Genomic DNA, 26,646 nt, shown 5'->3' with positions numbered 1-26,646 from the left:
CCTGCTCTTATATTCTATGCCTCGGCTAATAAAGGCAAGTATCCCATATGCCTTCTTAACCACTTTATCTACCTGTCCCACTAACTTAAGGGACTGGTGGACATGCACACAAAGGTCCTTCTGATCCTCGGTACTTCCCAGGGTCCTACCGTTCATCGTGCATTCCCATGCCTTGTTTGCCCTGCCCAACTGCATCACCTCACACTCATCCAGATTAAATTCCATTTGCCACTGATCAGCCCATCTGACCAGCCCGTCTATATCCTCCTGTAATCTAAGGCTATCCTCCTCACTATTTACCACCCCACCAGTTTTTGTGTCATCCGTGAACTTACTGATCAATCCTCCTACGTTCAAGTCTAAGTCGTTTATATACACCACAAACAGAAAGGGACCCAACACCGATCCCTGTGGAACCCCACTGGACACAGGCATCCAATCACAAAAACAGCCCTCGACCATCACCTTCTGCTTCCTGCCACTCAGCCAATTCTGGGTCCAAATTGCCTTGGATCCCATAGGCTCTTACCTTCGTTATCAGTCTCCCATGCGGGACCTTATCAAAAGCCTTGCTGAAGTCCAATGGACTACATCAAATACATTTGCGTTCATCTACACACCTGGTCACCTCTTCAAAAAAATCAAATTGGTCGGACATGACCTCCCCTTAACAAAACCATGCTGACTGTCCTTGATTAATCCCTGCCTCTCCAAGTGTAGATTAATTCTGTCCCTCAATTGCTTCCAATAGTTTCCCCACCATTGAGGTTAGACCGACTGGCCTATAGTTCCCTGGTTCATCCCTTCCTCCTTTCTTGAATAACGGTACCACATTGGCTGTCCTCCAGACCTCTGGCACCTCTCCTGTGGCCAGAGAGGTATTGAAAATTATTGCCAGCGCCCCTGCTATCTCCTCCCTTGCCTCGGAATCACACAATCACATCTAATGTTGATCACTGCATTTTGAATTTTGCAAGCACGGGCTGGTTGGGTACCGCTTGTACCCTGCCCATTGCAAACAGCGGTTGGAACATGCTGTTTGATATGATTCGCCAGTCTTTGGGACGGACAGCCTACATATCTGGCGTCACACTGGCACTGAAATTCATATACTATATTACTCATTTGTGTGATAGGCAGAGTGTCTTTTTGGCTTGATGGCAGCATCCTGTTAGTGGCTAATGCCGCTCATGTTGCTATTGCACAGTAGCAGCACGAAACAACTTGTTTCACCTGTTGCCCAAACTTGAGAGAAATAATTTGTTTTATTCGCTCATGGGATGTGGGCGTCACCGGCTAGGCCAGCGTTTATTGCCCATCCCTAATTGCCCTTGAGAAGATGGTGGTGTGCTGCCATCTTGAGCCACTGCAGTTCATGTGTTGTAGGAACACCCAGAGTGCTGTTCTGCAGTATAAGGGTCTGGCACATATTGGGTTGATGTGGGGACTGAGGACAGTACTGCCTACAGAGTGATGGAAAAATGCACATAGCCCAGGCGTAGGGTCAGGGTGTCATTGAGCAGAGACATGTACAGACTAAGCATGTAGACAGTTCCTAGCTTGTACTCTTCACTGTAGATAAGAACATGTGCAAATAGTTCTTGTAGTTAATAAAAACTTAGTTAACCTACATAAGACCCCAGGAGACTGATAGCATTGGGATAAAATCCCATATCCTCACTAAAATGCAGAGACAAACCAAATGCTAGAAGGCTGAGAAAAATTCAACAAAGCATTCTGGCCTGAAAAGAAGCAGAGGGGCAGAGGAAAAATTGCCAGAAAATGCTCCAAAGTCCTGGAAGCTGAAGGCACCAATTTAAAATACCTTATTGCGCAGAAGACTCCATTGAACCTCCTTCAGAGGTCCAGCTTCAGAGTGCAGAGGTGACAGAGCCTGTGAGGGTGAGCTAAATGTTTTAAAATTCCAAGCTACAGCAAGTCCTGAGAACTCTCTAAGTATTTCAGTGCCAGAAGTACCATTTGAAAGAAACTTGCTGCCAAAACCCATACCCCAAGCTGGAGCCTGAGCTCGTCTGAAGCTCAGTAAAAAAAACAAGCAAGAGCTCCAATTCGACAGTTTACAAATAGCTGGACAAAAGAGGTCAGGAGGTTGCCAATCCAGGCAGCCATTACTAAATTTTCTTCAAGATTACCATTTTGTGGACCCTGCGAAAACTGGCAAGCATGGGAAATCCCTTTGTCTCCAAGGAATAGCGATGCCATTTTGAATTCTAGACAAAGCTCCAGGAGACTGAGCATGTAGTCGGAGAGTTAAAAGAGCGCGAGAAGGAGCAAGCCTGTGATGGGGATAGTCTTGAACTTCAAAAGGACAGAGACATGTTGGTGGATTGGGCAGACAAGTAACAGATGAAGTTCAACGCAGAGAGGTGTGAGGTGATTTGTTTTGGAAGGGAAGATACGATGAGACAGTATAAAATAAAGGAAGAGTCTCTAAAGAAGCTGCAGGAACAGAGGGGCCTCAGTGTATATGTGCGTAGGTCATTGAAGATGGCAGGGCATGTTGAGAGAGCAGTTAATAAATATAGTATCTAGACTTTACTAATAGGGGCATTGAGTACAAGAGTCGAGGCCTCATCTGGAGTACTGCGTCCAGTTCTGGGTGCCATACTTCAGGAAGGATGTGAAGGCATCGGAGAGAGTACAGAGGAGATTTACAAGAATGAGTCCTGGGATGGAGAACTGTAGTTATGTGGATCGATTGGAGAGGTTGGGACTGTTTTCTTTGGGCAAAAGAAAGCTGAGAAGAGGTCTGATAGAGGTATTCAAGATCCTGAGGGTACTGGGAAAATGTTCCCACTCAAAAGAACATCAAGAACGAGGGGGCAGATTCAAAACAATTGGAAAAAGGAGTAAATGTGATGTGAAGAAAACTTTATTCACCCAGAGGGTTGATGGGAGTCCGGAACAAACATCCTGAAGGGGTGGTGGAGACAGGTTCAATTGAGGTATTCAAAAGCGAATTGGACTGCTACTTGAAAAAAGAGAGAAAGCGCAAGGTTACAGGGATAAGGCAGGGGAGTGGGGCTAGGTGGAATGCTCTTTCAGAGAGCCAGTGAAGACTTGATGGGCCGAATGACCTCCTTCTGCACTGTAAAGATACTGTGAAAAGGTTTTAAAAACTTAAGGTGGAGCAAAGAAAATCGCCTACAAATCGAGTTCAAAAGCTCAGGGGAGCAACTTGTAGGGCAAAAGTATTAGTTTTGAAGGTTCTACAGAGATATTAAGTTTAAAAAGAAACAGCCTGATCAGTGCAATGGTAGCCCGCCGAAGCCCAACAATCCTGGGAACAGCAGAGAAGAAAAGCGGTTACTGCACAGACACTCTTAAAAGGCCAACAATATTTAAAGCTGAAAGTGCAAAAAATATTAAATGACCATGGATCAAAAATGAAACTTACCAGGTCAGTTTGGACTTATCCAAGGGCCAAACCCAACAGGAAATGTGGCATATTTGAAGAGAATTTTTAAATTACTGGAGTACATCAGGTCTAAGAATAAAAAAAAAGAATCAGAAGAGGTCTAGATCATTACCCTTTTTTTCCTGGTTTGGTAAATTTGCGGACAAAGTAATGCTAATGCAGGGCGCTGATGAATCTGCAACCAGCTTCAATGGGCTATTAACAGCCTTCGGCGAATATTTTAATCTTCAAGTGAAGAAGCTTGCACAACTTAAAAGAGGCATAGAAAACCTCCCAGCAAAGCAATTTAAGAGGAAAGACAGTCCCAGAACAAACCATACAAGGGCACCAGAGGCAGGAAACTTTCCAGAAATCCCAAAGGTATGCCTTTTTGGAGACCCCAACACGTTTCCAGAACTCTACCAGCAGCTGTCAGTGAATAACAAGGACGAAACCCTGCTGGAGGCAGGTCAAGAAAAAGCTGAAGTAAAACCAGAAAATGTTCACATCAAAGCTGAAGTGGAAGATTTGATGCACAAGGTTCAAGGTGAGTAAATACCTTTGAAAATGAAGAATTTAGTCTATCATCCAATGAACCAAACTGTTTGAGATCTGAACAAATTTCTGAGATCTCACAAAGGTACCGGGAGGAAATAACGACTCAATTCCACAGCTGGCAAATAGAATTGGGAGTTGGGAAAACTTAAACTTATGTACAGCCAGGCACAACAGCAGGCAGAAAAGGTACTCAAAGAAGTTGCGGCCTTGAAAGATTCTTTGAAGAACCAATACACGCCCCTGGAAAAACACGAGCAGTTAAAGAAGTTGAACACTACTTCAGAAAAAGCTGCATTAGAATTGTCAGTAGTGACAAAGTAATACACTGAAAGGCAGAGTGAGAAGACGAGAGCTGAACAAGAAAATAAACAGTTGAAAGAACAGCGAATTATCCTTCGAGATCAAATTCAAAAACAGTACATAACCCTTCAAGCAACAAGGAGGAATAAAGACTTACCTTGAACAGCAGAATGGCAGAACAGCAAACTCAATGAGGCTCTGTTAAATTACAAGAAAACACAAGACAAAGTAATTGAGCTTCACAACAAAGGGAAACCTAATAAAGAACCTTCACATGTTGCAAGGAGCCCTCAGGTCAGAGTTTGTTCCTCTGGAAAATTGTGAAGTGAAACAAAATGAATTTAACGCTACTCTGAAAGCACTGAAGAACCAGTTGGCAGAGAACACTCAAGAATGTTCTATACTCTAGGAGGATGCCAAGAGATACAAGAGACTGCAGCGCTGATGAAAGCGGCTGCACATTTGGAAGGAATCTTGGAAAAACATTACATTTCCAAAGAGATTGTACATTACATATACAAAGAGATGAAAAGAAGTTCTCACTAAAGAGCATGAGGTGTCTCAAAAACAATTGACAGAAGTGGAAGGGGTCATATCAAAAGTGCGATCAAGTGGCACTTGCTTAGCAATAGTGGTTGTGGTTGTTGTTGTTGGAAGTCAGTCATCTCAGCTCCAGGACATCACTGCAGGAGTTCCTCAGGGTAGCGGCCTCGGCCCAACCATCTTCAGCTGCTTCATCAATGACCTTCCTTCCATCGGAAGGTCAGAAATGGGGATGTTCACTGATGGCTGCACAATGTTCAGCACCATTCGCGACTCCTCGAATACTGAAGCAGTCCATGTCCAAATGCAGCCTGAATAACAACTGGACAATATCCAGGCTTGGGCTGACAAGTAACATTTGTGCCACACAAGCGCCAGGCAATGACCATCTCCAATAAGAGAGAATCCAACCATTGCCCCTTGACGTTCAATGGCATTACCATCATTGAATCCTCCACTATCAACGTCCTCAGGGTTACCATTGACCGAAAACTGAACTGAACTAGCCATATAAATACTGTGGCTACAAGAGCAGGTCAAAGGCTAGGAATCCTGTGACGAGTAACTCACCTCCAGGCTCCCCAAAGCCTGTCCACCATCTACACGGCACAAGTCAGGAGTGTGATGGAATACTCCCCACTTGCCTGGGTGAGTGCTGCTCCCACAACACTCAAGAAGCTTGACACCATCCAGGACAAAGCAGCCCGCTTGACTGGCACCATATCCACAAACATTCACTCCTTCCAACACCGCACTGTTGGTGTACCATCTACAAGATGCATTGCAGGAATTCATCAAGGCTCTTTAGGCAGCACCTTCCAAACCCACTTCCATCTAGAAGGACAAAGGCAGCTGTTGATGGGAACACCATCACCTGGAAGTTTCCAAAGCCACTCACCATCCTGACTTGGAAATATATCACCATTACTTCACTATTGCTGGGTCAAAATCCTGGAACTCCCTTCCTAACAGCACCATGGGTGTACCTACACCACATGGACTGCAGCGATTCAAGAAGGCAGCTCACTACCACCTTCAAGGGCAACTAGGATTGGGCAATAAATGCTGGCCCAGCCAGTGAAGCCCACATCCTGCGAATGAATATAAAGAAAATACAGAATGTGAGCTTGAAAGATAGCAAAGAGGAATTATACTCTGCTAAAGAAAAACTGATCAGTGTAGAGAATCAATTTTCACATACAAAAAAAGAGTTTAAGGAAAAATGAGAACCGAGGGGAACACTGGAGTGCTCACAGGGAGTAGAACACTTGCAAGAGGATTTGAAACTTCTAAATTATGAACTTGTACAAGCAAATTCAACAAAGATTCAATTAAAACTTGAACTTCAAGCATCAGATATCTTCAGTAAACATCGTGAAACATGCCTGGGAAAGGAAAAGGAATTGCTGAAGAATCAGAACAGCTGCTTGAGTGCAGAATTAGTAACCAAAACTGAGGAAATTGTTGAGCTCTGATCTAACCTAAACAGCTTGATGGACGGGATGTGCAGTATGGAAGAACAAATCTCAACTTTGAAAGCAGATAAGGAGAATTCTAAGAAACCCTAAGGATTTGACAAATGAACTGAGTCTAAAAAGGCAGCACCCAGGCAAGAAATGTTCCAAACAGAACTAAATGCCCAGGTGAAGTTATAAAATAAAAGAGTTCCACCGATAGCTCTGAGACAAAGACAACTCAATTCACCAGAATAGTTGCACAGCAGCGTTGTCCATTCTCATTACAGGTCCTGCAAAATCCTCAATGGACAGACCAGCCAACCACGCAGGAGATACCCAATGCCTTCAGTGGAAGAGGTGAAAGAGAATGATCAGCAGCCTGAGGACCCTCTACGTTTGGCCCCAATGGTACAATGGGTTTGCAAAAACCTTCAGCCAGAAGTGCCGAGTGGATGCTCCATCTCGGCCTTCTCCGGAGGTCCCCAGCATCACAGATGCCAGTCTTCAGCCAATTCGATTGACTCTAAGAGACTCTATCAAGAAATAGCTGAAGCCACTGGATACTGCAAAGGCTATGGGCCCTGACAATATTCTGGCAATAGTACTGAAGGCTTGTGCTCCAGAACCTGCCATGCCCCTAGTCAAGCTGTTTCAGTACAGCTACAACACTGGCACCTACTCAGCTATGTGGAAGATTGCCCAGGTATGTCCTGTACACAAAATGCAGGAAAATCCAACCCAGCCAATTACCGCCCCATCAGTCTACTCTCCATTATCAGGAAAGTAATGGAAGGGGTCATCAACAGTGCTATCAAGCAGCACTTGCTTAGCAATAACCTGCTCACTGATGCCCAGTTTGGGTTCTGCCAGGGCCACTCAGCCCCTGACCTCATTACGGCCTTGGTTCAAACATGGACAAAAGAGCTGAACTCCCAGGTGAGGTGAGAGTGACTGCCCTTGACATCAAGGCCGCATTTGACAGTATGGCATCAGGAGTCCAAGCAAAACTGGAGTCAATAGGAATCAGGGGGAAAACTCCCTGCTGGTTGGAGTCATACCAGCACAAAGGAAGATGGTTGTGGCTGTTGGAGGTCAGTCATCTCAGCTCCAGGACATCACTGCAGGAGTTCCTCAGGGTAGTGTCCTCGGTCGAGCCATCTTCAGCAATGACCTTCCTTCCATCATAAGATCAGAAGTGGGGATGTTGGCTGATGATTGCACAATGTTCAGCACCATTCACGACGACTCGGATATGGAGACAATCCATGCCAAATGCAGCAAGACCTGGACAATATCCAGGCTTGGGCTGATAAGTGGCAAGTAACAAGTGCCAGGCAATGGCCATCTCCAACGAGAATCCAACCATCACCCCTTGATGTTCAGTGGCATTACCATCACTGAATCCCCCAATATCAACATTCTGGGGGTTACTACTGACCAGAAACTGAACTGGACTAGCCATATAATAACCGTGGCTACAAGAGCAGGTTAGAGGCTAGGAATTCTGCGACGAGTAACTTACCTCCTTACTCCCCAAAGCCTGTCCACCATCTACAAGGCACAAGTCAGGAGTGTGATGGGATACCTGGATAAGTGCAGCTCCCACAACACTGAAGAAACTGGACACTGTCCAGGACAAAGCAGCCCGCTTGATTGGCACCAGATCCACAAACATTCACTCCCTCCACCACTGACGCACAGTAGCAGCAGTGTGTGTACCATCTACAAAATGCACTGCAAGGATTCACCAAGGCTCCTTTGACAGCACCTTCCAAACCCACGACCACTACCACGTAGAAAGGCAAGGACAGCAGACACACGGGAACACCACCACCTGGAAGTTCCCCTCCAAGTCATTCACCATCCTAACTTGGAAATATATCGCCATTCCTTCACTGTCACTGGGTCAAAATCCTGGAACTCCCTATCAGCACTGTGGGTGCACCTACACCACATGGACTGCAGCGGTTCAAGAAGGCAGCTCACCACCACCTTCTAAAGGGCAACCAGGGATGGACAATAAATGCTGGCCCAGCCAGCAAAGCCCACATCCCTGAATGAATTAAAAAAGGGTTAACACTGCAACCACTGTGCATATGTTGCAATTTACAGCTGGCATGCCAAAGCAACAAGAGATGCTGGAACCTGGTAGCAAATGTCTATGGCCCACAATGAAACGGAGGTGAGCATGCTACTAAACCTTCTTCTTGCCACAGAAACACACTTCCTCAACCAGAAGACATCGAGATGCTCCACATGATGACAGAAAAAGCAAAAGAAGCAACAAGGATATGAACATAATATTCATCTACAGAATCTTAATGGCACAGGAGGCGGCCATTCGGCCCATCGTGTCTGCACTGGCTCTCCAAATGAGCATTATGACCTAGCGTCATTGCTCTGCCTTTTCCCCGTACTCTTGCACATTCTCTCTATTCAAATAATCATCTAATGCCCTCTTGCATGCCTCAATTGAGGCTGCCTCCACCACACTTCCAGGCAATGCATTCCAGACTTGAACCACTCGTTGAGAAAACGTTTTTTTCTCACGTCACACTTGCTTCTTTTGCAAATCGCTTTAAATCTGTGCCCTCTCGTTCTTGATCCTTTTACGAGTGGGAATAGCTTCTCTCTATCTACTCTATCCAGCCCCCTCATGATTTTGAGCATCTCTATCAAATCTTCTCTCAGCCTTCTGCCCAAGGAGAACAGTCCCAACCTTCCCAATCTATCCTTATAGCTGAAGTTTCTCATCCCTGGAACCATTCTTGTAACCTCTTCTGCACTGTCTCCAAAGTGTTCATGTCCTTCCTATGATATGGTGTCCAGAACTGTACACAATGTTCCAGCTGAAGTCTAACTAGTGCCTTATATAAATTCAGCATAACCTCCTTGCTCTTGTACTCTATGCAGCTATTAACAAAGCCCAGGATGCTACTGGCTTTATTAACTCCTCTTTCCACCAGTCCTGCCACCTTCAATGGTCTATGCACATATACATCTATGCTCGTGAACCCCCTTCAAAATTTCACCCCTTATTTTATATTGTTTGTCCATGTTCTTCCTACCAAAATGCATCACCTCACACTTCTCCACATTGAGCTTCATCTGCCGCCTATCTGCCCACTCTACCAACTTGTCCATGTCCTCTCGAAGTTCCACACCATCCTCGCAGTTCACAACACTCCCAAGCTTCATATCATCCGCAAACTTTGAAATTGTCCCCTGCACACCAAGATCTGGATTATTAATGTATACCAGGAAAACCAAGGGTCCCAATACCGAACCCTGGGGAACTCCACTACAAACCTTCCTCCAGCCTGAAAACTATCCATTGACCATTACTTTCTGCTTCCTATTTTTCTGTCAATTTTGTATCCAGATTACTACTGTCCCTTTTATTCCATGAGCAATAACTTCTCAAGTCGGTTGTGTGGTAATGTGTCAAATGCCTTTTCAGGTCCATCTACACCACATCAACAGCATTACCCTCATCGACCTTTTCTGTTACCTCAAAAATACTCCAGCAATTTAGTTAAACATGAATTCCCCTTTAGAAATCCATGCAGGTTCTTCCTCATCAACCCATATTTTTCCACATCACTACTAATTCTAACCCACATAATTGTTTCTAGAATCTTGCCCACCACTGAAGTTAAACTGACTGGTCAGTAATTGCTGGGCTTATCCTTACACCCTTTTTTGAACAAGGATGTAATGTTTGCAATTCTCTAGTCAGAATCTTAACGTCACAGGAGGAGGCCATTTGGCCCATCATGTCTGCACCGGCTCTCCAAATGAGCATTATGATCTAGTGCCATTGCCCTGCCTTTTCCCTGTAGCCCTGCACCCTCTCTAATCCCATCATCTCCAAGAATTTAATTGGATTAGTCAGTTATCAGGTTCATCCCTTCCTTTTTAAACAGGGTTGTTAACATTTGCAATCCTCTTGCTCTCTGACACCATTCTAATATTAAAATCTAGTGGTCAGAGTTTCTGCTATCTTCACCCTATCTTCCCTCAGCAACCTAGGATGCAACACTATTGGGACTGGATAAGTTAACTTTAGAGTAATTCCAAACTATCGAGCACCTGCTTTTTATCTATTTCACTCTGACATCCATACAAATTTGAGATGAATTATACTCCCAACTAGGGAGGTGATCTTTCAGTCATTGAATCCCTGCCATTCTGAAGGCTTGCATTTTTCTCTTAAGTTTTCATTTCAGCAATCTATTCCTTCAATAGGATTTGAACCCAGTAAGAAAGAGGAATTTGTTTTGTGTTCTCTGGTGGGCTGGGGGGGGAACTACTTAAAAATGAACCAACTCTACAGTTCCACACTTGTTTGGTTTTTTTAGTTTCCCATGGAGTCAGTAACCTATAAATGCATTTCCATGAAGGAACAGTCTGAACATAGATATCACGTTGGCTTTCTATTCTCTTGAACTGTTTTATAAACTATAACATTTCTTTAATAACCTGGGTGAGTTTCAGAGCATTTCCATAAGTTGCTATCAGCACCTGCAATCATGGAAAAAACAGTATTAAAATCCAGGCGTCTGGAAAAACGTATGGTCAGTCAGCAGAGCACACGATTCATCACAAATGCAGCTTCTTGTCTGCAATTCTCCTTAAGAACTCCTGCCATCTGAGCACAGCTGAAGACGAAGTCACCATATACTTCCTTGTAAGGAGGGAGGGGACCAATAAAAGGTACAATTACTCAGTAGTTTTTACACATGGACGAGTATCTGGTTAGATAGCACAACAATCAGGAATAGATCATTTCAGGACGCATTGCTGGAGAATGGTGCATGCCATGGAAATCCTGGGATGACAGGGAGAAGAAATGATGTCACCAGGAGGTTGTTGCTCACCTGCTTCAGTTTGAGAGCAGCTTGGACAGAGGGCCTGTTCTCCATCTGCTGCGCCAATCGGCGATTTCTGGCACTTGCCAGTTGCTGCTGCTGCATCGTTGCTCGAATGCTCACCGTTGGAGGCTGTTTGTTCTTCAGCATGTTGGTAAAGCTTCAAGGTTGAACAGAAGTGGTTTAAACAGGTTTTAATACACAGAACTCAAAGGCAATTCGAGCCCCTCAGCTACGGTGCCCCAGTTCCCAGTGAAAACCTTTCAGTATAGAGATATGTGGCACACTTCTTTGTTGTTAAAAAGTGTTCATTCCCCTGTGAGTCTGGGATTGCAACCATTGCAGGCTGAGTTAACAGAGAAAAAAAAGTGCAAGCATTTAGCAGAAGAAAAATCAAAGCAGCAAGATGAGAGCATGAAGGGAAAAGAGCAAGTGCCAAGGTGATTTGAAGAAAGGACTAAAACAGTCATAGCAATAGCAGAGAATATTAAAAGTAACAATACTGAAAAAATCTACTGATCTCACATCCATTCCATCTTGGACACAGGCTTTGCCCAAAGACTTAATTATCTGTAAAGGACAGTATATTTGATATTTTGCCCCTACATCTTACGTACAGCTCTGAGTCCCACACGGATTGTATGCCAACTTCAAGATTCATTTCCAAATGTCAGGCATGGGGGATTCTCACAAACTCCAATCAGCTTCACTAACAAATAGAGCAGCAACATCTCATCTCAACCTTTCCAACTGAAGGAAAGTCTACAATCACCTTTAAATGTGAAACCAATTGTTTAACCAGATTACTAACCAATGCTAAAGACAAAACTAACCAGGCAGGGAAGTATCTTGCTCCCACAGCCAAAACAGAGAATTACAGTGACATGGCAGCGCCAATGGCTCAGGTTAAGATTGGGTTAAGGTTAAGGCTAAGCCAAGGAGACACTGCTATGGTTCTAGGTTAGGGGAAACTGGACAGGTTCCCTCAGAGTATTATCCTTACTGGAATTACTGGGAATGAATCCCTATGAATGTAGGGGGAAGCACAGAACTGGATTTGATTGTTACACATTATATTGCTTACAGCATAGAAATAGGTCATTTGGCCTATGCTGATGTTTATGCTCCATAAAAGTCTCCTCCCATACTTCATCTAACCTTATCAACATATCATCTGTTGCTTTTTTCCTTTAGGTTTATCTTGTAAATTTTATATTGTACATTCTTCAGTGCCTTAACATTCTATAATGGAGATCAGAACTATGCACAGTACTCCAAATGTGACCTAACCAAGGCTCTATACAAGTTTAACTCCTCTGCTTTTCAATTTCATACCTCTTGTTTGTACGGTCTTATTAACCTGTGTCATGACTGTTAATGATTTGAGCACCTCTGCATCCCACTACTCCTCTACCCATTTAAACAATTATTTTCCAAATAGTATGTGACCTCATTATTCCTACCAAAATATACCATCTCACACTTATCCATATTGAAGTTCATTTGCCAATTACAAACCTATTTTACAGGTTTATTGATGTTTTCCTGCATTTCGTCACAATCCACCTCTATTAACTACATTCCCCAATTTGGTGCCATCTGCAAATTTCTAAATTGCATTTCCAATTCCAGAGACCAATTTGTTCACGCAAACTGAACAGCGTTCTTAGCACCAATCCCCTTTCCCAGTCTGAGTAAGCATTCTCATTCTGCTACCTGCCCTGACTCCACATGTTCTGACCTTAGTCATGAGAATATGTGCAACACTTGATGAAAGCCATTTGGATATCTAAAACTACTGAATTACTCTAATCCGCCCTGTTACTTCTTCACAAAGAATTCAATAAGATTAATCAAGCATGATATTCCCTTTTGAAATTCCTGATGTTATATTTCAGTTATTTGATGTTTTTCTATTATATCTTTGAGTAAAGATTCTATTAGCTTTCCTACCACTGGTTTTAAGCTCTATAGCTCCCTAAACATGATCTATTTCCCTTTTTAAATACAGGAATTACATTAACTGTTCAGTGGTCCTCTTGTACTATTCCCTTTTCAAACAAGAGTTTACATACATTTAATAGTGGCTCTGTTTCCTTTGCCTAACTTCTTTCAGTATGTGCAAATGCAATCCATCAAGACCAAGGGTTTTAACCCAAGATTGATTAGTTTATCAATTATCATCCTCCGTACTATTTTAAATATCTTTATCCTTTTTGATCTCTTCTTTCAATATTACATCTGCCACGTTAAGTGCCCAGACAAATACTGAGACAAGTAATTATTTAATTTTACTGCTACTACTTGAGTTAATCGTGTTTATCCCTTGGTGGTCCTATCCCTAATCCTGATTTTTCTTGTTATTTATGTATCTATACAATACTTTTTATATTCCTTGATATGATTTTGTGGTTTCCCTTTGCTGTATCTTTTAGATTTCTTATTCCTTTGTTGGCCATTTACTTAATGTAGGAATTATTTCTTCTTTCACCATTATATTTCGTTACTTGTTCTTGCTTATCAATGGGATACATTTCTTTTATTGATCTCTATTAATCATTTTTATGCTTTCAGCTGTAGTTCTATTTGTTACTAATTCTTTCCAGATTATTTTCCTGATTTCCATTCTATTACTCTTAAAATCTGTTTTATCTACTTCATTACCTTGGCCTTTACCTTCTGTTACTTTCAATCTTTATTTTAAATCTTGATATGTCGTGACCACTATTGCCTAGGTGCTCCCCTCATCTCACTTCTATCATCTGTTCTGGCTCATTTCCCATCATCAGGTCCTCCTTTATTATTTTTATGGCATGTGGGTGTCACTGGCAAAGTCAGCATTGGTTGCCCATCTCTAATTGCCCTTGAAGTTAATGGTTTGCTGGGGCAATTAAGGATCAACCACATTGCCGTGAGCCTGGAATTACATGTAGGCCACACCAGCTAAGAAATGTAGATTTCCCTCCCTAAAGGACATTAGTGAACCAGATGGGTTTTTGCATTTGCAAAAATGTTTCATGGTTACCATTAATGAGACTAGCTTTCAATTCCCGAATTTTATTAATTGAATTTAAATTCCTCCAGCTGCCATGCAGTGCTCCCTCCTCTCTTATTGGGCCTTTCACATACTGGGTAAGATAGTCACCCTGCACAAATGATCACAACTTTATTCCCTGTACTCCTTTTACCAACTTTTCTTGCCATTCTCATTATCAAGATGTCTGTCTAGCTCAGAGTGGAAGCATGGTGGTTTGGGTGCCTATAACATTCATCCAACAGGGCGTCAATGCCTTTGCAAAAAGAGTAAAAGAAAGGGGCTAAGAATACTTTATTGTAACGTTCAGGATATATATTATGAAGCCAGTGAGCAAAAGACTGGAACAAAGTGGGAAAGAGCTGTATGTTACCCAACATAGCTGTGCCTTTCAAGAAAGGCCAGCGCATTTTTACAACTGAAGAGAAACAGCTGAAAGTAGAGAGAAAGCAGATCATGAAGCAGATTTTGTGCCACTTACAAGACTCCAGGTGTATACAGGAGGCCTTTGGACTTGATTTATGGTGCCCACCAGCTGCCTCTTACAGATCAGACCACACAGCACAGCTGATGCGTCTGTCATGGACAGGACAGGGGGGCTGTTGCAGCCCAGATCAACTAGTCACCACTGCTGTAGTTTCTGTTCAAATTTATCAAAAACCACAAATAGCAGCAGGCTGGGGATGCGCAAGACTGTGCCAGCAATCTTACCACTAGGGTTATTTCCACAAAACCACATTCTTACAATCAGCTTGTTCTTACGTTCAGTGCAACAGCCCCGCATCATTCTACCACCTAGGTCACCGTCCTTCACAAAACGTTTTTTTTTGCATCTGATAACTGCTTTATTTAAGTGCCATCAATTACTGGAGCAGTATTATACAAGGGAAGAGCAACATTCTCCTATGGTGAATCCCTGGAAATCACTGTGCACTTATATATCCTGTAATTGCTAATCAGCTACACGATTGGCACTTGAAATGTTGTCGGCTGCCTCACCGCTCGTTCAGTGACATCTTGGTTGTGCTTTTCAGCACAATCTTTGGTGTTGATGGGGCAGACATAATGAGACTTTGATGCTCTGCAAGAGAAAGAAAATTCAAACAATAAACATCCTGGTTGGGGCAGTAACTATTAAGATCTTCACCTACAGTTGATCTCTACCAATTAACGCAAAAAAAGCCTGTAGATTTTCAGGATTGTCACTTGGTTTTACTCAATTACATTGATATCAATTTACACATTAGACGGAATGTTGTTATACAGTGACAGTTCTGTACACCAGCACTGCACATGTGCTACACAGTGGTCAACTTGTACCCACCAGTACTGTACCCAGTGTTAAGTTCGAAGTCCTCATTAGTTTCCCCAAGTGGAGCATAAAAACTTCCACACACTAATATTTTCAGATAGTGAATCTCGAGAATTGTTTTCATTTATTTTAAATCCTTCAACTACAACTTAGCCACATGATTTGTGCTTAATGTTGTTGGCTCCTTTGCCCCTCAATCCTAAAAACAATGCAGCTTGTAACAAGCCTGCAAATTCAGCTTCATTGACATGCAAGCTCAGAGCAGTGAAAACACACAAAGATGCAGTTCCTAGTCAAAACCCTAGCCAATTCTGCTGTCACTGTCATTGCTAAAATGCAACAGTCTTGGTTGTATACACAACAGGTTAGTGCTGGAGTTACTGCTCCCACAGCCAGTGTTGGATCAAACAGAACAAGCAGAAGAAAGGGCAAGAACTTTGTGCCTTTTTTCACTGAATTCTTATGGGGTGAGGTTGCACAGCCCTGGGGTTCCCCATCTATGTGTCTCTTTTGTGAGTATCAGCTAGGTATTGAACTTTGGGTGGGGGCGGGGAGGAAGAGAGTGAACATTGAAGAGAATCACAGCTGAGCCTGTCCTCAGACTCTCCAGCAAGATTCAATAGACAGTAGAGTTGAAACCCCTTGACTGGCATTAGTGCCCCTGAAATAGAGATGTACAATTGTAATGCCAATACTGCCAGCTAAGATCACTAATTCAGTACAGACTGAGAAATACAACTTCACTGGTGCTCTGTATAACCTAAGCAGCAGCTTTTCCCACCAATCTAACATGGAAGATGTTTAAAAGGTGTTTGAAGGTTTCATGGTGACAGCAGTAACATTGATCAAGACAAATTTACGGTTACACCATTTAAAAGTTGAGGGAACAGGCCAAGCCTACATACTAGACTCAATGCCCATCAGACCTACTTTGAACTTCAAAACGGGACAAGTCAGCTATTGTCAAACACGCTCAACTTAATAACCACCACATCCAATGGTCTAATTCTAAACTTCTCATCCATCACACAGTTGCCTACAAGATGCGCTAGGGAGGTCTACCAAAACCACACCCCGTCCAAGATGGGGGCCTTCTCATCAGTGACATTTGGCTACCCTTACTCAACAAACACTACAACCCATTCTACAGTCGACCAATCACTAGCAAAAACGTTAACATGTACTGACCAATCAGCATCAAGAACGTTAACATGAAATGAGCTATTACAAATACAACAGCCTGACCAATCGGCAGTAAGACCCCACTCATATTCCCATCCTTCACTATACTTTACTTCTTTCACCTGTTCCAGTCATTCCTCTAGATGATGGGCAGGGTAGGCAGCCTGAAACATTGGGGCCTATCATTCTTACAAGGGACTCATGATAGCTGCTCTTTTCAGTGCAAGCTTTTACATGACATAACTAACTGTCTTCCTCATAAATGATACTGATTATAGATGAAATATTCAGGAGAAACAGGCCTTGTTACAAGACTACTTGTGTATATACGATTCCCCCATTTGAGAATCTCCACTTATGCTCAACTTTATCCCATGCATCTCCAAACTTGCAACAGGAAATAGTGAACTGGGTTCAGAGACACCCCCCACCTCCACCAGTGCTCAATATATTTGGTGTCAATCGGTATAATTTGAAGGCTGACTACATCAAAAAATGACCAGGACAGATGCTCCCAAATCCCTGAACCCAGCTGTAAAACAACCAGAAAGTACAGTGGCCTTAGGTTTTTCGTGAACTGCAATGCTGCATCTATTATATTTCCATGGAGTAAAACTGCATTTACATCAAGTGCAATACTGCATGTGCAAACTCTCTCTCATTGTGCAGTGATAGAAATAGAAAATGTAATTTATTCTTCCCAACTTAGCTGTGCCTGGAGAACGCATTTTGACCTGTATAATGTTAGGGTATTGGGGGCCAAAGGAGCAATTTGACCAGCTTAACAACAATCAAAATATTAGTGTATTGGCTTCAGTGCGATTTATTCACCTTCAATATGTGGATATCAGTGCAGAGCCTAGCAACACTCTAGAGCAGATGCACTAACTCTCCACTTTATCATTTCTTACAAGCCTGTTTAAGCAGAACATCACTCGGCTGCAACAAGACAGACATCAACAACTTGTATTTATATAGAATCTTTAACACAATAAAACATCCTGAGGTGCTTCGAAGGAGGATAATAAAGAAATATTTGACACCTAGCCACACCAATATTTGGCCAAAAGCTTGGTCAAAGAGGTAGCATTAAGGAGCATCTTGAAGGAAATAAGTGAGGTAGGGAGTCAAGAGAAGTTTAGGGAGAGAATTCCAGAGCTTAAGGCTTAGACAGATGAAGGCACTGCCACCAATGTTGGTGCAACTAAAATCAGGTCAAAAGGCCAGAATTAAATGAGCACAACTATCTCGGAGGGTTGTGCGTTTGGAGGGGATGACAGAGATGGGGAGTGAGGGCATGAAGGATGAGAATTTAAAATTGAGGCCTAGCTTAGCCAGGTGTTAATGTAGGTCAGTGGTGATGAGAGGTAATGAACAAAGCTTTAGATAACCTCAAGTTCTGGCTGAGAATTTCAGCAGATGAGCTGAGGCCAGGTTGGTGTCGAGCAATATTATAGAGATTGAAATAGGTGGTCTTAGTGGTGGTTGGGGGAAGTTCATCCGGCGGTCAAACATGACACCACAGTTGCAAACAGCCAGGATAAGCAACAAGACAATTGCCTGGGAGAGGGATGGTGAGGTGTGGTTGGAGTTTGTAGCATGACCTGTAAAAATGGCATCAGTCTTCCCAATATTTAACTGGAGGAAGTTTCTGTTTATCTAGTACTGCATGTCAAATAAGCAGTCTGATAATTTAGTGACAGTGGAGGAATCAATAGAGGTGATAGTGAGGTAGAGCTAGGAGGCATCAGCTCAATGTCACCGAGTGGCAGCATGAAGATGAGGAGGGGGGGCCAAGGATAAACCCGCACAGTTATGCTGCCTCCAAGGGGAGCAGGAAGAAAAGCCATTGCAATTGATTTGCTATCTACGATTAATCAGATAAGAATGGAACCAGATGAGAGCAGTCCACTTGGCTGGACATCAATGGAGGGGGGAGGAGAATGATGGTGTGGAAACCACATCAAAGGCTGCAGACAAGTCAAAAAGGGCAGGGAGAGTGTGTTTACTCATGTCATGGCTTTGTAGGATGTCATCTGTCACTTCAGTAAGAGCCATTTGAGTACTGCAGCAAAGACAGAAGCCTGGCTGGAGAGATTCAAACTTGGAGTTCTAAGAAAGATGGGCAGGAATGGCGAGCAGACAAGAAACTGGAGTGAAGGCAGAAGATCAGACATGATTGTACTGAATGGCACAGCATGCTCGAGGGGCCAGGCGGTCTGCTCCTACTTCTTATGAATTTGGGAAGTGACAACACATTCAAGGACTTGAGAGGCAAGGGAGCTGGGGAGGGCTGGTCGAGTTGTTTTTTTTTTGAGGGGTGATGATTGTAGTTTTGAAGGAGACAACAATGCCTGAAGAGAACCATTAATATCAGCTAACATGGGAACCTGGAAGGGATATTGGGCAGTCAACAGTTTAGTGGGAATAGTGTCAAGGGAGCAGGATGTGGGTTCTAATGGGCAAGATGAGTTTGGAGAGCAGTGGAGGGATGAGAAGAAGAAAGTTCAGGTCAAAGGGGAAACTTTAGAGGAAGCTCAGCCCAGTGGGAGAGGGAAAGGGAGGGCTGATTAGATGATCCCAATCTTAGTGGCAAAGAAGTCTACTTGCACTTATTGTTGGGGGTGAAGGTGGAGTTGCTGAATCAGTAATTGTCTTGCAGTTCTGATGAAAGGTCGTTGACCTGAAATGTTAACTCTTTCTCTCTCCACAGAAATAGGAAACAAGATGGGCATAGATCATGGATGGAATTGCTGAACTCAATGTTGAATCTGTAAGGCTTTACAGTGCCTAATCGAAAGATGAAGTCCCATTCCTTGAGCTTATGTTGAGCTTCACTAGAACACTGCAGGAGGCAGATGGCAGAGCTCGGCATGAGAGCTAGGTGGAGAATTAAAATAATGGTTTACCAGAAGCTCAGATCATTATCGTTGAATTACGACTGTATAGAGGCAGGTTATGGTGCAATTGTCAGTATTGTCACTGGACGAGTAATCCAGAGACCAAAAGATAATGCTCTGGGAACCCGGGTTCAAATCTCAGGAATGGAATTTGAATTCAATAAAAACCTGGAATTAAAAGTATAATGATGACCCAGAAACCATTGTCGATTGTTATAAAAACATATCTTTCAAACAGGGATCTTGGGGGGTCCCTGAGGTCGACATATTGTTGCTGAAACAATCTCCAGAAATACAGTCCATAGACAGCCACAAGTTTGTCCATGAGAAAGTAACACTTGTTCAGAAATCACAGTGGAAATATTTGCATGCACAGACAGAGAGATAACCTACCCCACCTCTGTTCAAGTCATTAAGGTAAATGAATGGAAGAAAATACACCTTGCTCTGCAATGATGTAGATATGCCCTTGTGGGAAGAACTGACTGGTTACAGCCAAATTATTAACTTTTCATCAGAAATGTGAAATAAATCCCATTGGATATATAACAGTTATGAAGAAAGCCAAGCTCTGAATACTGCGATTCACACTGTCCACATAAAAAAACTCATGAAGATATGAAGCTTCAATGAAAAATCCTGCTGTTCATCAGACTGTCAGGACACCAGCTGAAGAGACAACCCTAGAGGTGGATTCTAATTTCATTTTGTTTCATATCTCTTTATATGTACTCTATATAAAATCTTGACCAAGAAGCTTCAGCTGATACACACAGGCCAGTCGGCCTTTCAGAAGCACGTGGTAGACAGAGCGGTCCTGCCATTTCATTGTGAAATCTGGGGCCTGCCACCAACAAAAATAAATATTACTTCAAATATTTCTCTGTCTACTGAAAAAGAAATTGCTGGCTACAAACAGATGTCTTGGGCTAACACAATGGAAGTTATTTCTACTGATGTACCAATATTCTCCCCCCCCGCCAGCAGCAACAGGAGTGAAGACAAATGCGTCAATAATTACACTTTACACCTCCCCCTCCCTTCTACCCGACTCTTCCCTAATTACCCTCGATCCACACCGTTACCCCACCCCCTCCCTCCCCCACCCCCCTGACTCTTCCCTAATTACCCTCGATCCACACCATTACCCCACCCCCTCTCCCAGCCCTAACGCCTCCCCCACCCCCTGACTCTTCCCTAATTACCCTCGATCCACACTATTACCCCACCCCCTCTACCCCTGACTCTTCCCTAATTACCCTCTATCCACACTATTACCCCACCCCCTCTACCCCGACTCTTCCCTAATTACCCTCTATCCACACCATTACCCCACCCCTCCCTCTCCCACCCCCTCTACCCCTGACTCTTCCCTAATTACCCTCGATCCGTTACCCCACCCTCTCCCACCCCTACCGCCTTCCCCAACTCCCTGACTCTTCCCTAATTACCCTCCATCCACACCGTTATCCCACCCCTCCCCCTCTCCCACCCCTACCGCCTTCCCCAACCCCCTGACTCTTCTCTAATTACCCTCCATCCACACCGTTACCCCGCCCCCTCCCCACCCCCGACTCTTCCCTAATTACCCTCCATCCACACCGTTACCCCGCCCCCTCCCCTGACTCTTCCCTAATTACCCTCCATCCACACCGTTACCCTGCCCCCTCTCCCTGACTCTTCCCTAATTACCCTCCATCCACACCGTTACCCCGCCCCCTCCCCCTGACTCTTCCCTAATTACCCTCCATCCACACCGTTACCCCGCCCCCTCTCCCTGACTCTTCCCTAATTACCCTCCATCCACACCGTTACCCCGCCCCCTCCCCCTGACTCTTCCCTAATTACCCTCCATCTACACCGTTACCCCGCCCCCACCTCCGGACTCTTCCCTAATTACCCTCCACCCACACCGTTACCCCGCCCCCTCCCCCTGACTCTTCCCTAATTACCCTCCATCCACACCGTTACCCCGCCCCCTCTCCCTTCCCTAATTACCCTCCATCCACACCGTTACCCCGCCCCCTCTCCCTTCCCTAATTACCCTCCATCCACACCGTTACCCCGCCCCACTCACCCTCTCTCCCCAACACATCAACCTTCAATAGCTCGCAGGCCCAGGGCGGAACAAAGAATGAATGGGGAGTCCGGACAGGCCACTGGCTCACTGGGGTATTAAATCGGTGCGGGGCGGATTTGCCGGTGTCGGCGGGCCGGCGGGCGGGCGGAGCGGGCCGCCGTGGCCGGGCGGAGTGGGCCGGATTTGCCCGTTTTTAAGATGATTTTCGCTGTTCCGCAAAATGGCGGCGAAGCGGAGAGAAAATGGCGGCGCCGGCTCGTGACGTCAGCGCGGGACTGACCGGTCAACATTTCCCAGAGGAAAACCCGCCAAAATCCCCAAACCCCGAGCGGCGGCGGCGGCGGCCGACACCGCCCCTGCCCCCGGGCCACCGCCGCCGCCGCCGGTCCCGCCCCTGCCCCCGAGCCGCCGCCGGCCCCGCCCCTGCCCCCGAGGGCCGGCCCCGCCTCTGCCCCCGAGCCGCCGCCGCCGGCCCCGCCCCCAAGCCGCCGCCACTGCCCCCGGGCCACCGCCGCCGCCGGCCCCGCCCCTCCCCCCGAGTCCCTGGGGGGCCCCGCCCCTCCGCCCGAGCCACCGCCCCCGGGGGGCCCCGCCCCTCCGCCCCCGGGCCCCGCCCCTCCGCCCGAGCCACCGCCCCCAAAAGGGCCGCCCCTCCCCCAAAACGGCCGCCGCCGACCCCGCCCACAGAGCTGCATACCCCAATACCTCCCCCCAGGCTGTATCAACCAACCCTCCCCAAAAAAGCAGCAACCCTCCCTCACAACCCCAAAAAACATCAGCGGCAAAACCCCAAGCCCCAGCAGTAAAACCCTCAAAACCCCAGCTACCGGCTGCAACAGGCCCCCCACCATAGGGGGCCAGACACCAGCCATCGCTGGTAAACCCCCCCCACCCCAAACGCAGCCATCATCAGTGATCCCCCTCCCAAACTCAGCCATCCGTACCCCAAAAAAGCACAGCCTTCAGCAGGAGCCTCCCCCCAAAAAAGCGCAGCCTTCAGCAGGAGCCACCCCCCAAAAAAGCACAGCCCTCAGCAGGAGCCACCCCCCCAAAAAAGCGCAGCCTTCAGCAGGAGCCACCCCCCCAAAAAAGCGCAGCCTTCAGCAGGAGCCACCCCCCCCAAAGAAGCGCAGCCTTCAGCAGGAGCCACCCCCTCAAAAAAGCGCAGCCTTCAGCAGGAGCCACCCCCCCCCCCAAAGAAGCGCAGCCTTCAGCAGGAGCCACCCCCCCAAAAAAGCGCAGACTTCAGCAGGAGCAACCCCCCCAAAAAAGCGCAGCCTTCAGCAGGAGCCACCTCCCCAAAAAAGCACAGCCTTCAGCAGGAGCCACCCCCCCAAAAAAAGCGCAGCCTTCAGCAGGAGCCACACCCCCCCCAAAAAAAGCGCAGCCTTCAGCAGGAGCCACCCCCCAAAAAAGCGCAGGAAACGCCAAACTCAATAGAAATGAGCAATAAACCCCCTCAATAAAAAAACAATGAGCATTAAATCCCTTCAGTCAATATGCACAGTATTAATCTCCCCTCAATAACTCTCCTCAAACACATAAAACTCCAAACTCAGCATCAACTGCCCTCAATATACAGCCTGGGAGGAAGCAAGCCAAGCTCGGCCTTAAAGACCCTCACTACACCACCTCAATAAACATTCTCAATAATCATACCACCTCAATAAAACAGCCTCAGAGAAGCCACCTCAAGTTCAGCATTGAAGAGCCTCAATAAACACACTGTACTCAATATCCTCACCGCTAACAAAAAAACTACCTCAGTAAACATCCTCAGAGCAACCACCTCAGTAAACCTTCAAACTTAATAAACCAACTCAGGGAAATGTCCTTGATAAACTTCCATATCAGCCACAGATTACCTCAGTAAGCACCAACTGAACAAGCATCCTCAAACTAAACAGTATTCCTGCTTCAGCAAACATTTTCAGCAATAAACCATTAGCATTAATAAAAACTCCCCATGATAAAATGCCCTGCCACAGCAATAAACCCTCAAAAAGCACCACTTCAGCACTAAAACCCCTCAAAAAAAACCCACAATACGAAGCCTCCTCAATATAGCCCATTTCAGAAATAAACCCTCACCTAAACAATAAACCACCTCCATACAGCCCTATTCTAGATCTGGTAATATGCAATGAGATAGGATTAATTAATGACCTCATAGCAGTGATCATAACATGATAAATTTCATATTCAGTTTGAGGGAGAGGAGAGTGGGTCTAAGACTAGTGTTTTAAACTTAAATAAAGGCAATTAAGAGGGTAAGACAACAGATATGGCTAAAATGAACTTATTTTGTCCCTGATTTTGTTAATTTAGTTTATTGTTCGACTCACAAGAGCTAACGTAAACTGGTAAATTAATTAAGGGGTAGGTCAGTAAAGACAGTAGCAGACATTTAGTATATATTTCATAATACTCGGCAAAGATACATTCCAGTGAGAAAGATGCACTATCCATGTCTAACCAATGAAGTTAACTATAGTATTAAATTGAAAACATATATACATTTCATCTGCTAAGATTAACGGTAGGTTAGAAAATTGGACAGAACTTAAAAATCAGCAAAGAACAACTCGGAAAAAGGACAGACAAATTAGAGTATGAGAGAAAGCCAGGTTTCTACAAATATTTATAAATTTAAAGTAATTAAAGTGAGTATTGGTCTTCTGGAGTGTGTGTCAGGGAATTATAATGGGAAATAAGGAAATGGCAGACTTGGAGCAGATATTTTGTACCTGTCTTCACTGTGGAAGACACAATTAACATCCGAGAAACATTTGTAAAGTCAAGAGGTGAAAGGAAGGAACTTAAAACAATTACAATCACTGGGGAAAGGGTACTGAGAAAGCTATTAGAATTAAAGGCCCAGAAGTCCCCTTGGGATAGACTTCATCCTAAGATCTTAAAAGAAATGGCTATGGAGATAGATGCAGTGGTTGTAATTTTTCCAAACTTCCCTAGATTCTAGAAAGGTCCCATCAGATTGCAGCAAATTCCTCTATTCAAGAAAGGAGAGAGATAGAAAGCAGGAAACTGCAGGCCAGTTAGCCTAACATCCGTCATAGAGAGAATGCTGGAATCTATTAAGGAGGTTATAGCAGGGCACTTATAAAATGTTAATGCAATCAGGCAGAGTCAAAACGTCGTGAAGAGAAAATATCATTTGACTAATTAGTGCTCTTTGAAGTAGTAAGCAGCAACATGGATAATGGGGAACGTATAGATGTGGTATAATTGGAATTCCAAAAGATATTTGATAAGATGCTAAATCAAAGGTTACTACACAAAATAAAAGTTCATGGTGTAATTAGCATGGGCAGAAATTTGGTTAGCTAACAGGAAACAAAGAGTAAGGGTAAATGGGTCATTTTCAGGTTGGCAAGCTGTAACTAGTGGAGGTGCCACAGGGATCAGTGTTGAGGCCTCAAGTATTTATAATCTAGGTCAATGACTTGGATGAAGGAAAAAATTTATGGTTGCTACATTTGTTGATGATGTAGATAGGTAGAAGTGTAAGTTGTGAAGATGACATAAGGAGTCTGCAAAGGGATATAGATAGGTTAAGTGAGTGGGCAAAAATTTGGCAGATGGAGTATAATGTGGGAAAATATGAACTTTGGCAGGAAGAATAAAAACAGTATATTATTTAAATGAAGATTGCATAACTCTACAGTACAGAGGGTTCTGGGGTCTTGGTCCATGAATCTCAAAACGTTAGTATGCAAGTACGATTAGGAATGGAAATGGAATGTTATTTATTGCATGGGGAATGGAATATAAAAGTAGGGGAATTTTGTTACAGTTAAACAGGGAGGTTGAGAGACCACATCTAGATGAACCATATACAGTTTTAGTCTCCTTCATGAAGAAATTACACAATTGCATTAGCAGCTCAGGAAAAATTCACTTGACTGATTCCTAGGATGGAGAGATTGTTTTATGAGGAAAGGTTGCACGGATTGGGTCTGTATCCACTGGAGTTTAGAAGAATTGAGAGGTGATGGTATTGAAACAGGGTGGATGCTGATGAGGTGTTTTCCCTTGTGGGAGAGAACTGAGGAACAGAGTTTCAGAATAAGGGGTCCCCCATTTGAGATGGAGATGAGAATGTTTTGGAGTCTGTGGAATTCTCCTCCCCAATGACCACAGGGTCATTGAATATTTCTAAAGCTGGTAGATCAATTCTTAATGGACAAGGGAGGAGACAGGAAAGTAAGAGGTGAAGCCACAAGTAGATCAGCCATAATCTTATCCCATTGCAGAACAGGCTCAAGGGGCCGAATCGCCGTGTCACTAATTCCCGCGTCCCCATAACCCGGGTCCCCATAACCCGCGTCCCTAATTCCCGCGTCCCCATAACCCAGGTCCCTAATTCCCGGGTCCCACGCCCAAAATCCCCGGTATAAAACCCGCTCCCACTCCCGCGGCCTCCACCCGGTGCCGCGGATTCTCTCTCAGGCAAGGCCGGGGCTGAGGCACCGGGACCGGACCGGAAGTCTGAGCCGAAGGGAAATTCGGCCATTGGGGCCCGGAAAAGGGAGGTCGCTGCTCCCCGAGGCCGGGGACTCGGTTCGGTTCCCGCCCGGCGGCTTCGGTCAGTGACCGGGGGGGGAAGAAGCTGCCGCTTAGGTTCGGTTTATTTAAGGAGGAGCCGGCCCCCCTCTCACCTGCGATGGGCAGAGCTGAGCCATACTGCCGCTGGCGAAGCTGAACAGCAGAATCCATTAGGCCCAGTGAGGAGCGGAGCAGGAGCCGCGGCGTCAGAGCAACGCGCCCAAGTCACGTGGTGTGCGCGGCTCCTGTCAATCAACCCCGGTCACGTGGTGAGGCGCACGGCGACCAACCCGGTCAATTGGGGAAGCAGACGTCTGTCCCGTGGGACAGACATCAGTCACGTGGTACAGACATCAGTCACGTGGTGAGGCGCGCGGCGACCAATCCGGTGACACGGTGCTGACATTAGTCACGTGGTGGGGCGC

General features: G+C 45.0%; 1 protein-coding gene across 9 annotated transcripts in view; it reads right to left on the bottom strand.

The window, feature by feature from the left end:
• chtopa (chromatin target of PRMT1a) overlaps positions 1 to 26,580 on the bottom strand; it is a 53,933-nt gene extending 27,353 nt beyond the window's left edge. For 2 of the 9 annotated variants that reach the window (XM_078534066.1, XM_078534068.1), the window contains exons 1-3: positions 21,653 to 22,043; positions 15,181 to 15,262; positions 11,157 to 11,307 (exon numbers count right to left, since the gene is read on the bottom strand). In XM_078534066.1, the coding sequence (XP_078390192.1) occupies positions 11,157 to 11,307; positions 15,181 to 15,245 (216 nt within the window). In that variant the 5' untranslated portion in view covers positions 15,246 to 15,262; positions 21,653 to 22,043. Of the gene's footprint in view, positions 1 to 11,156; positions 11,308 to 14,943; positions 15,263 to 21,652; positions 22,044 to 26,334 lie in introns of those variants that run through there. The other 7 variants (XM_078534064.1, XM_078534065.1, XM_078534071.1 and 4 more) reach the window with 7 other exon arrangements.
• Between the last annotated feature and the right edge of the window lie 66 nt (positions 26,581 to 26,646).

Source organism: Cetorhinus maximus, chromosome 36, assembly GCF_964194155.1.
Source record: "Cetorhinus maximus chromosome 36, sCetMax3.hap1.1, whole genome shotgun sequence".
In the NCBI taxonomy this organism is placed as follows: Eukaryota; Metazoa; Chordata; class Chondrichthyes; order Lamniformes; family Cetorhinidae; genus Cetorhinus; species Cetorhinus maximus.
Note: the sequence above shows the minus strand (reverse complement) of the source record. Positions and strands in the feature narration are given on the sequence as shown.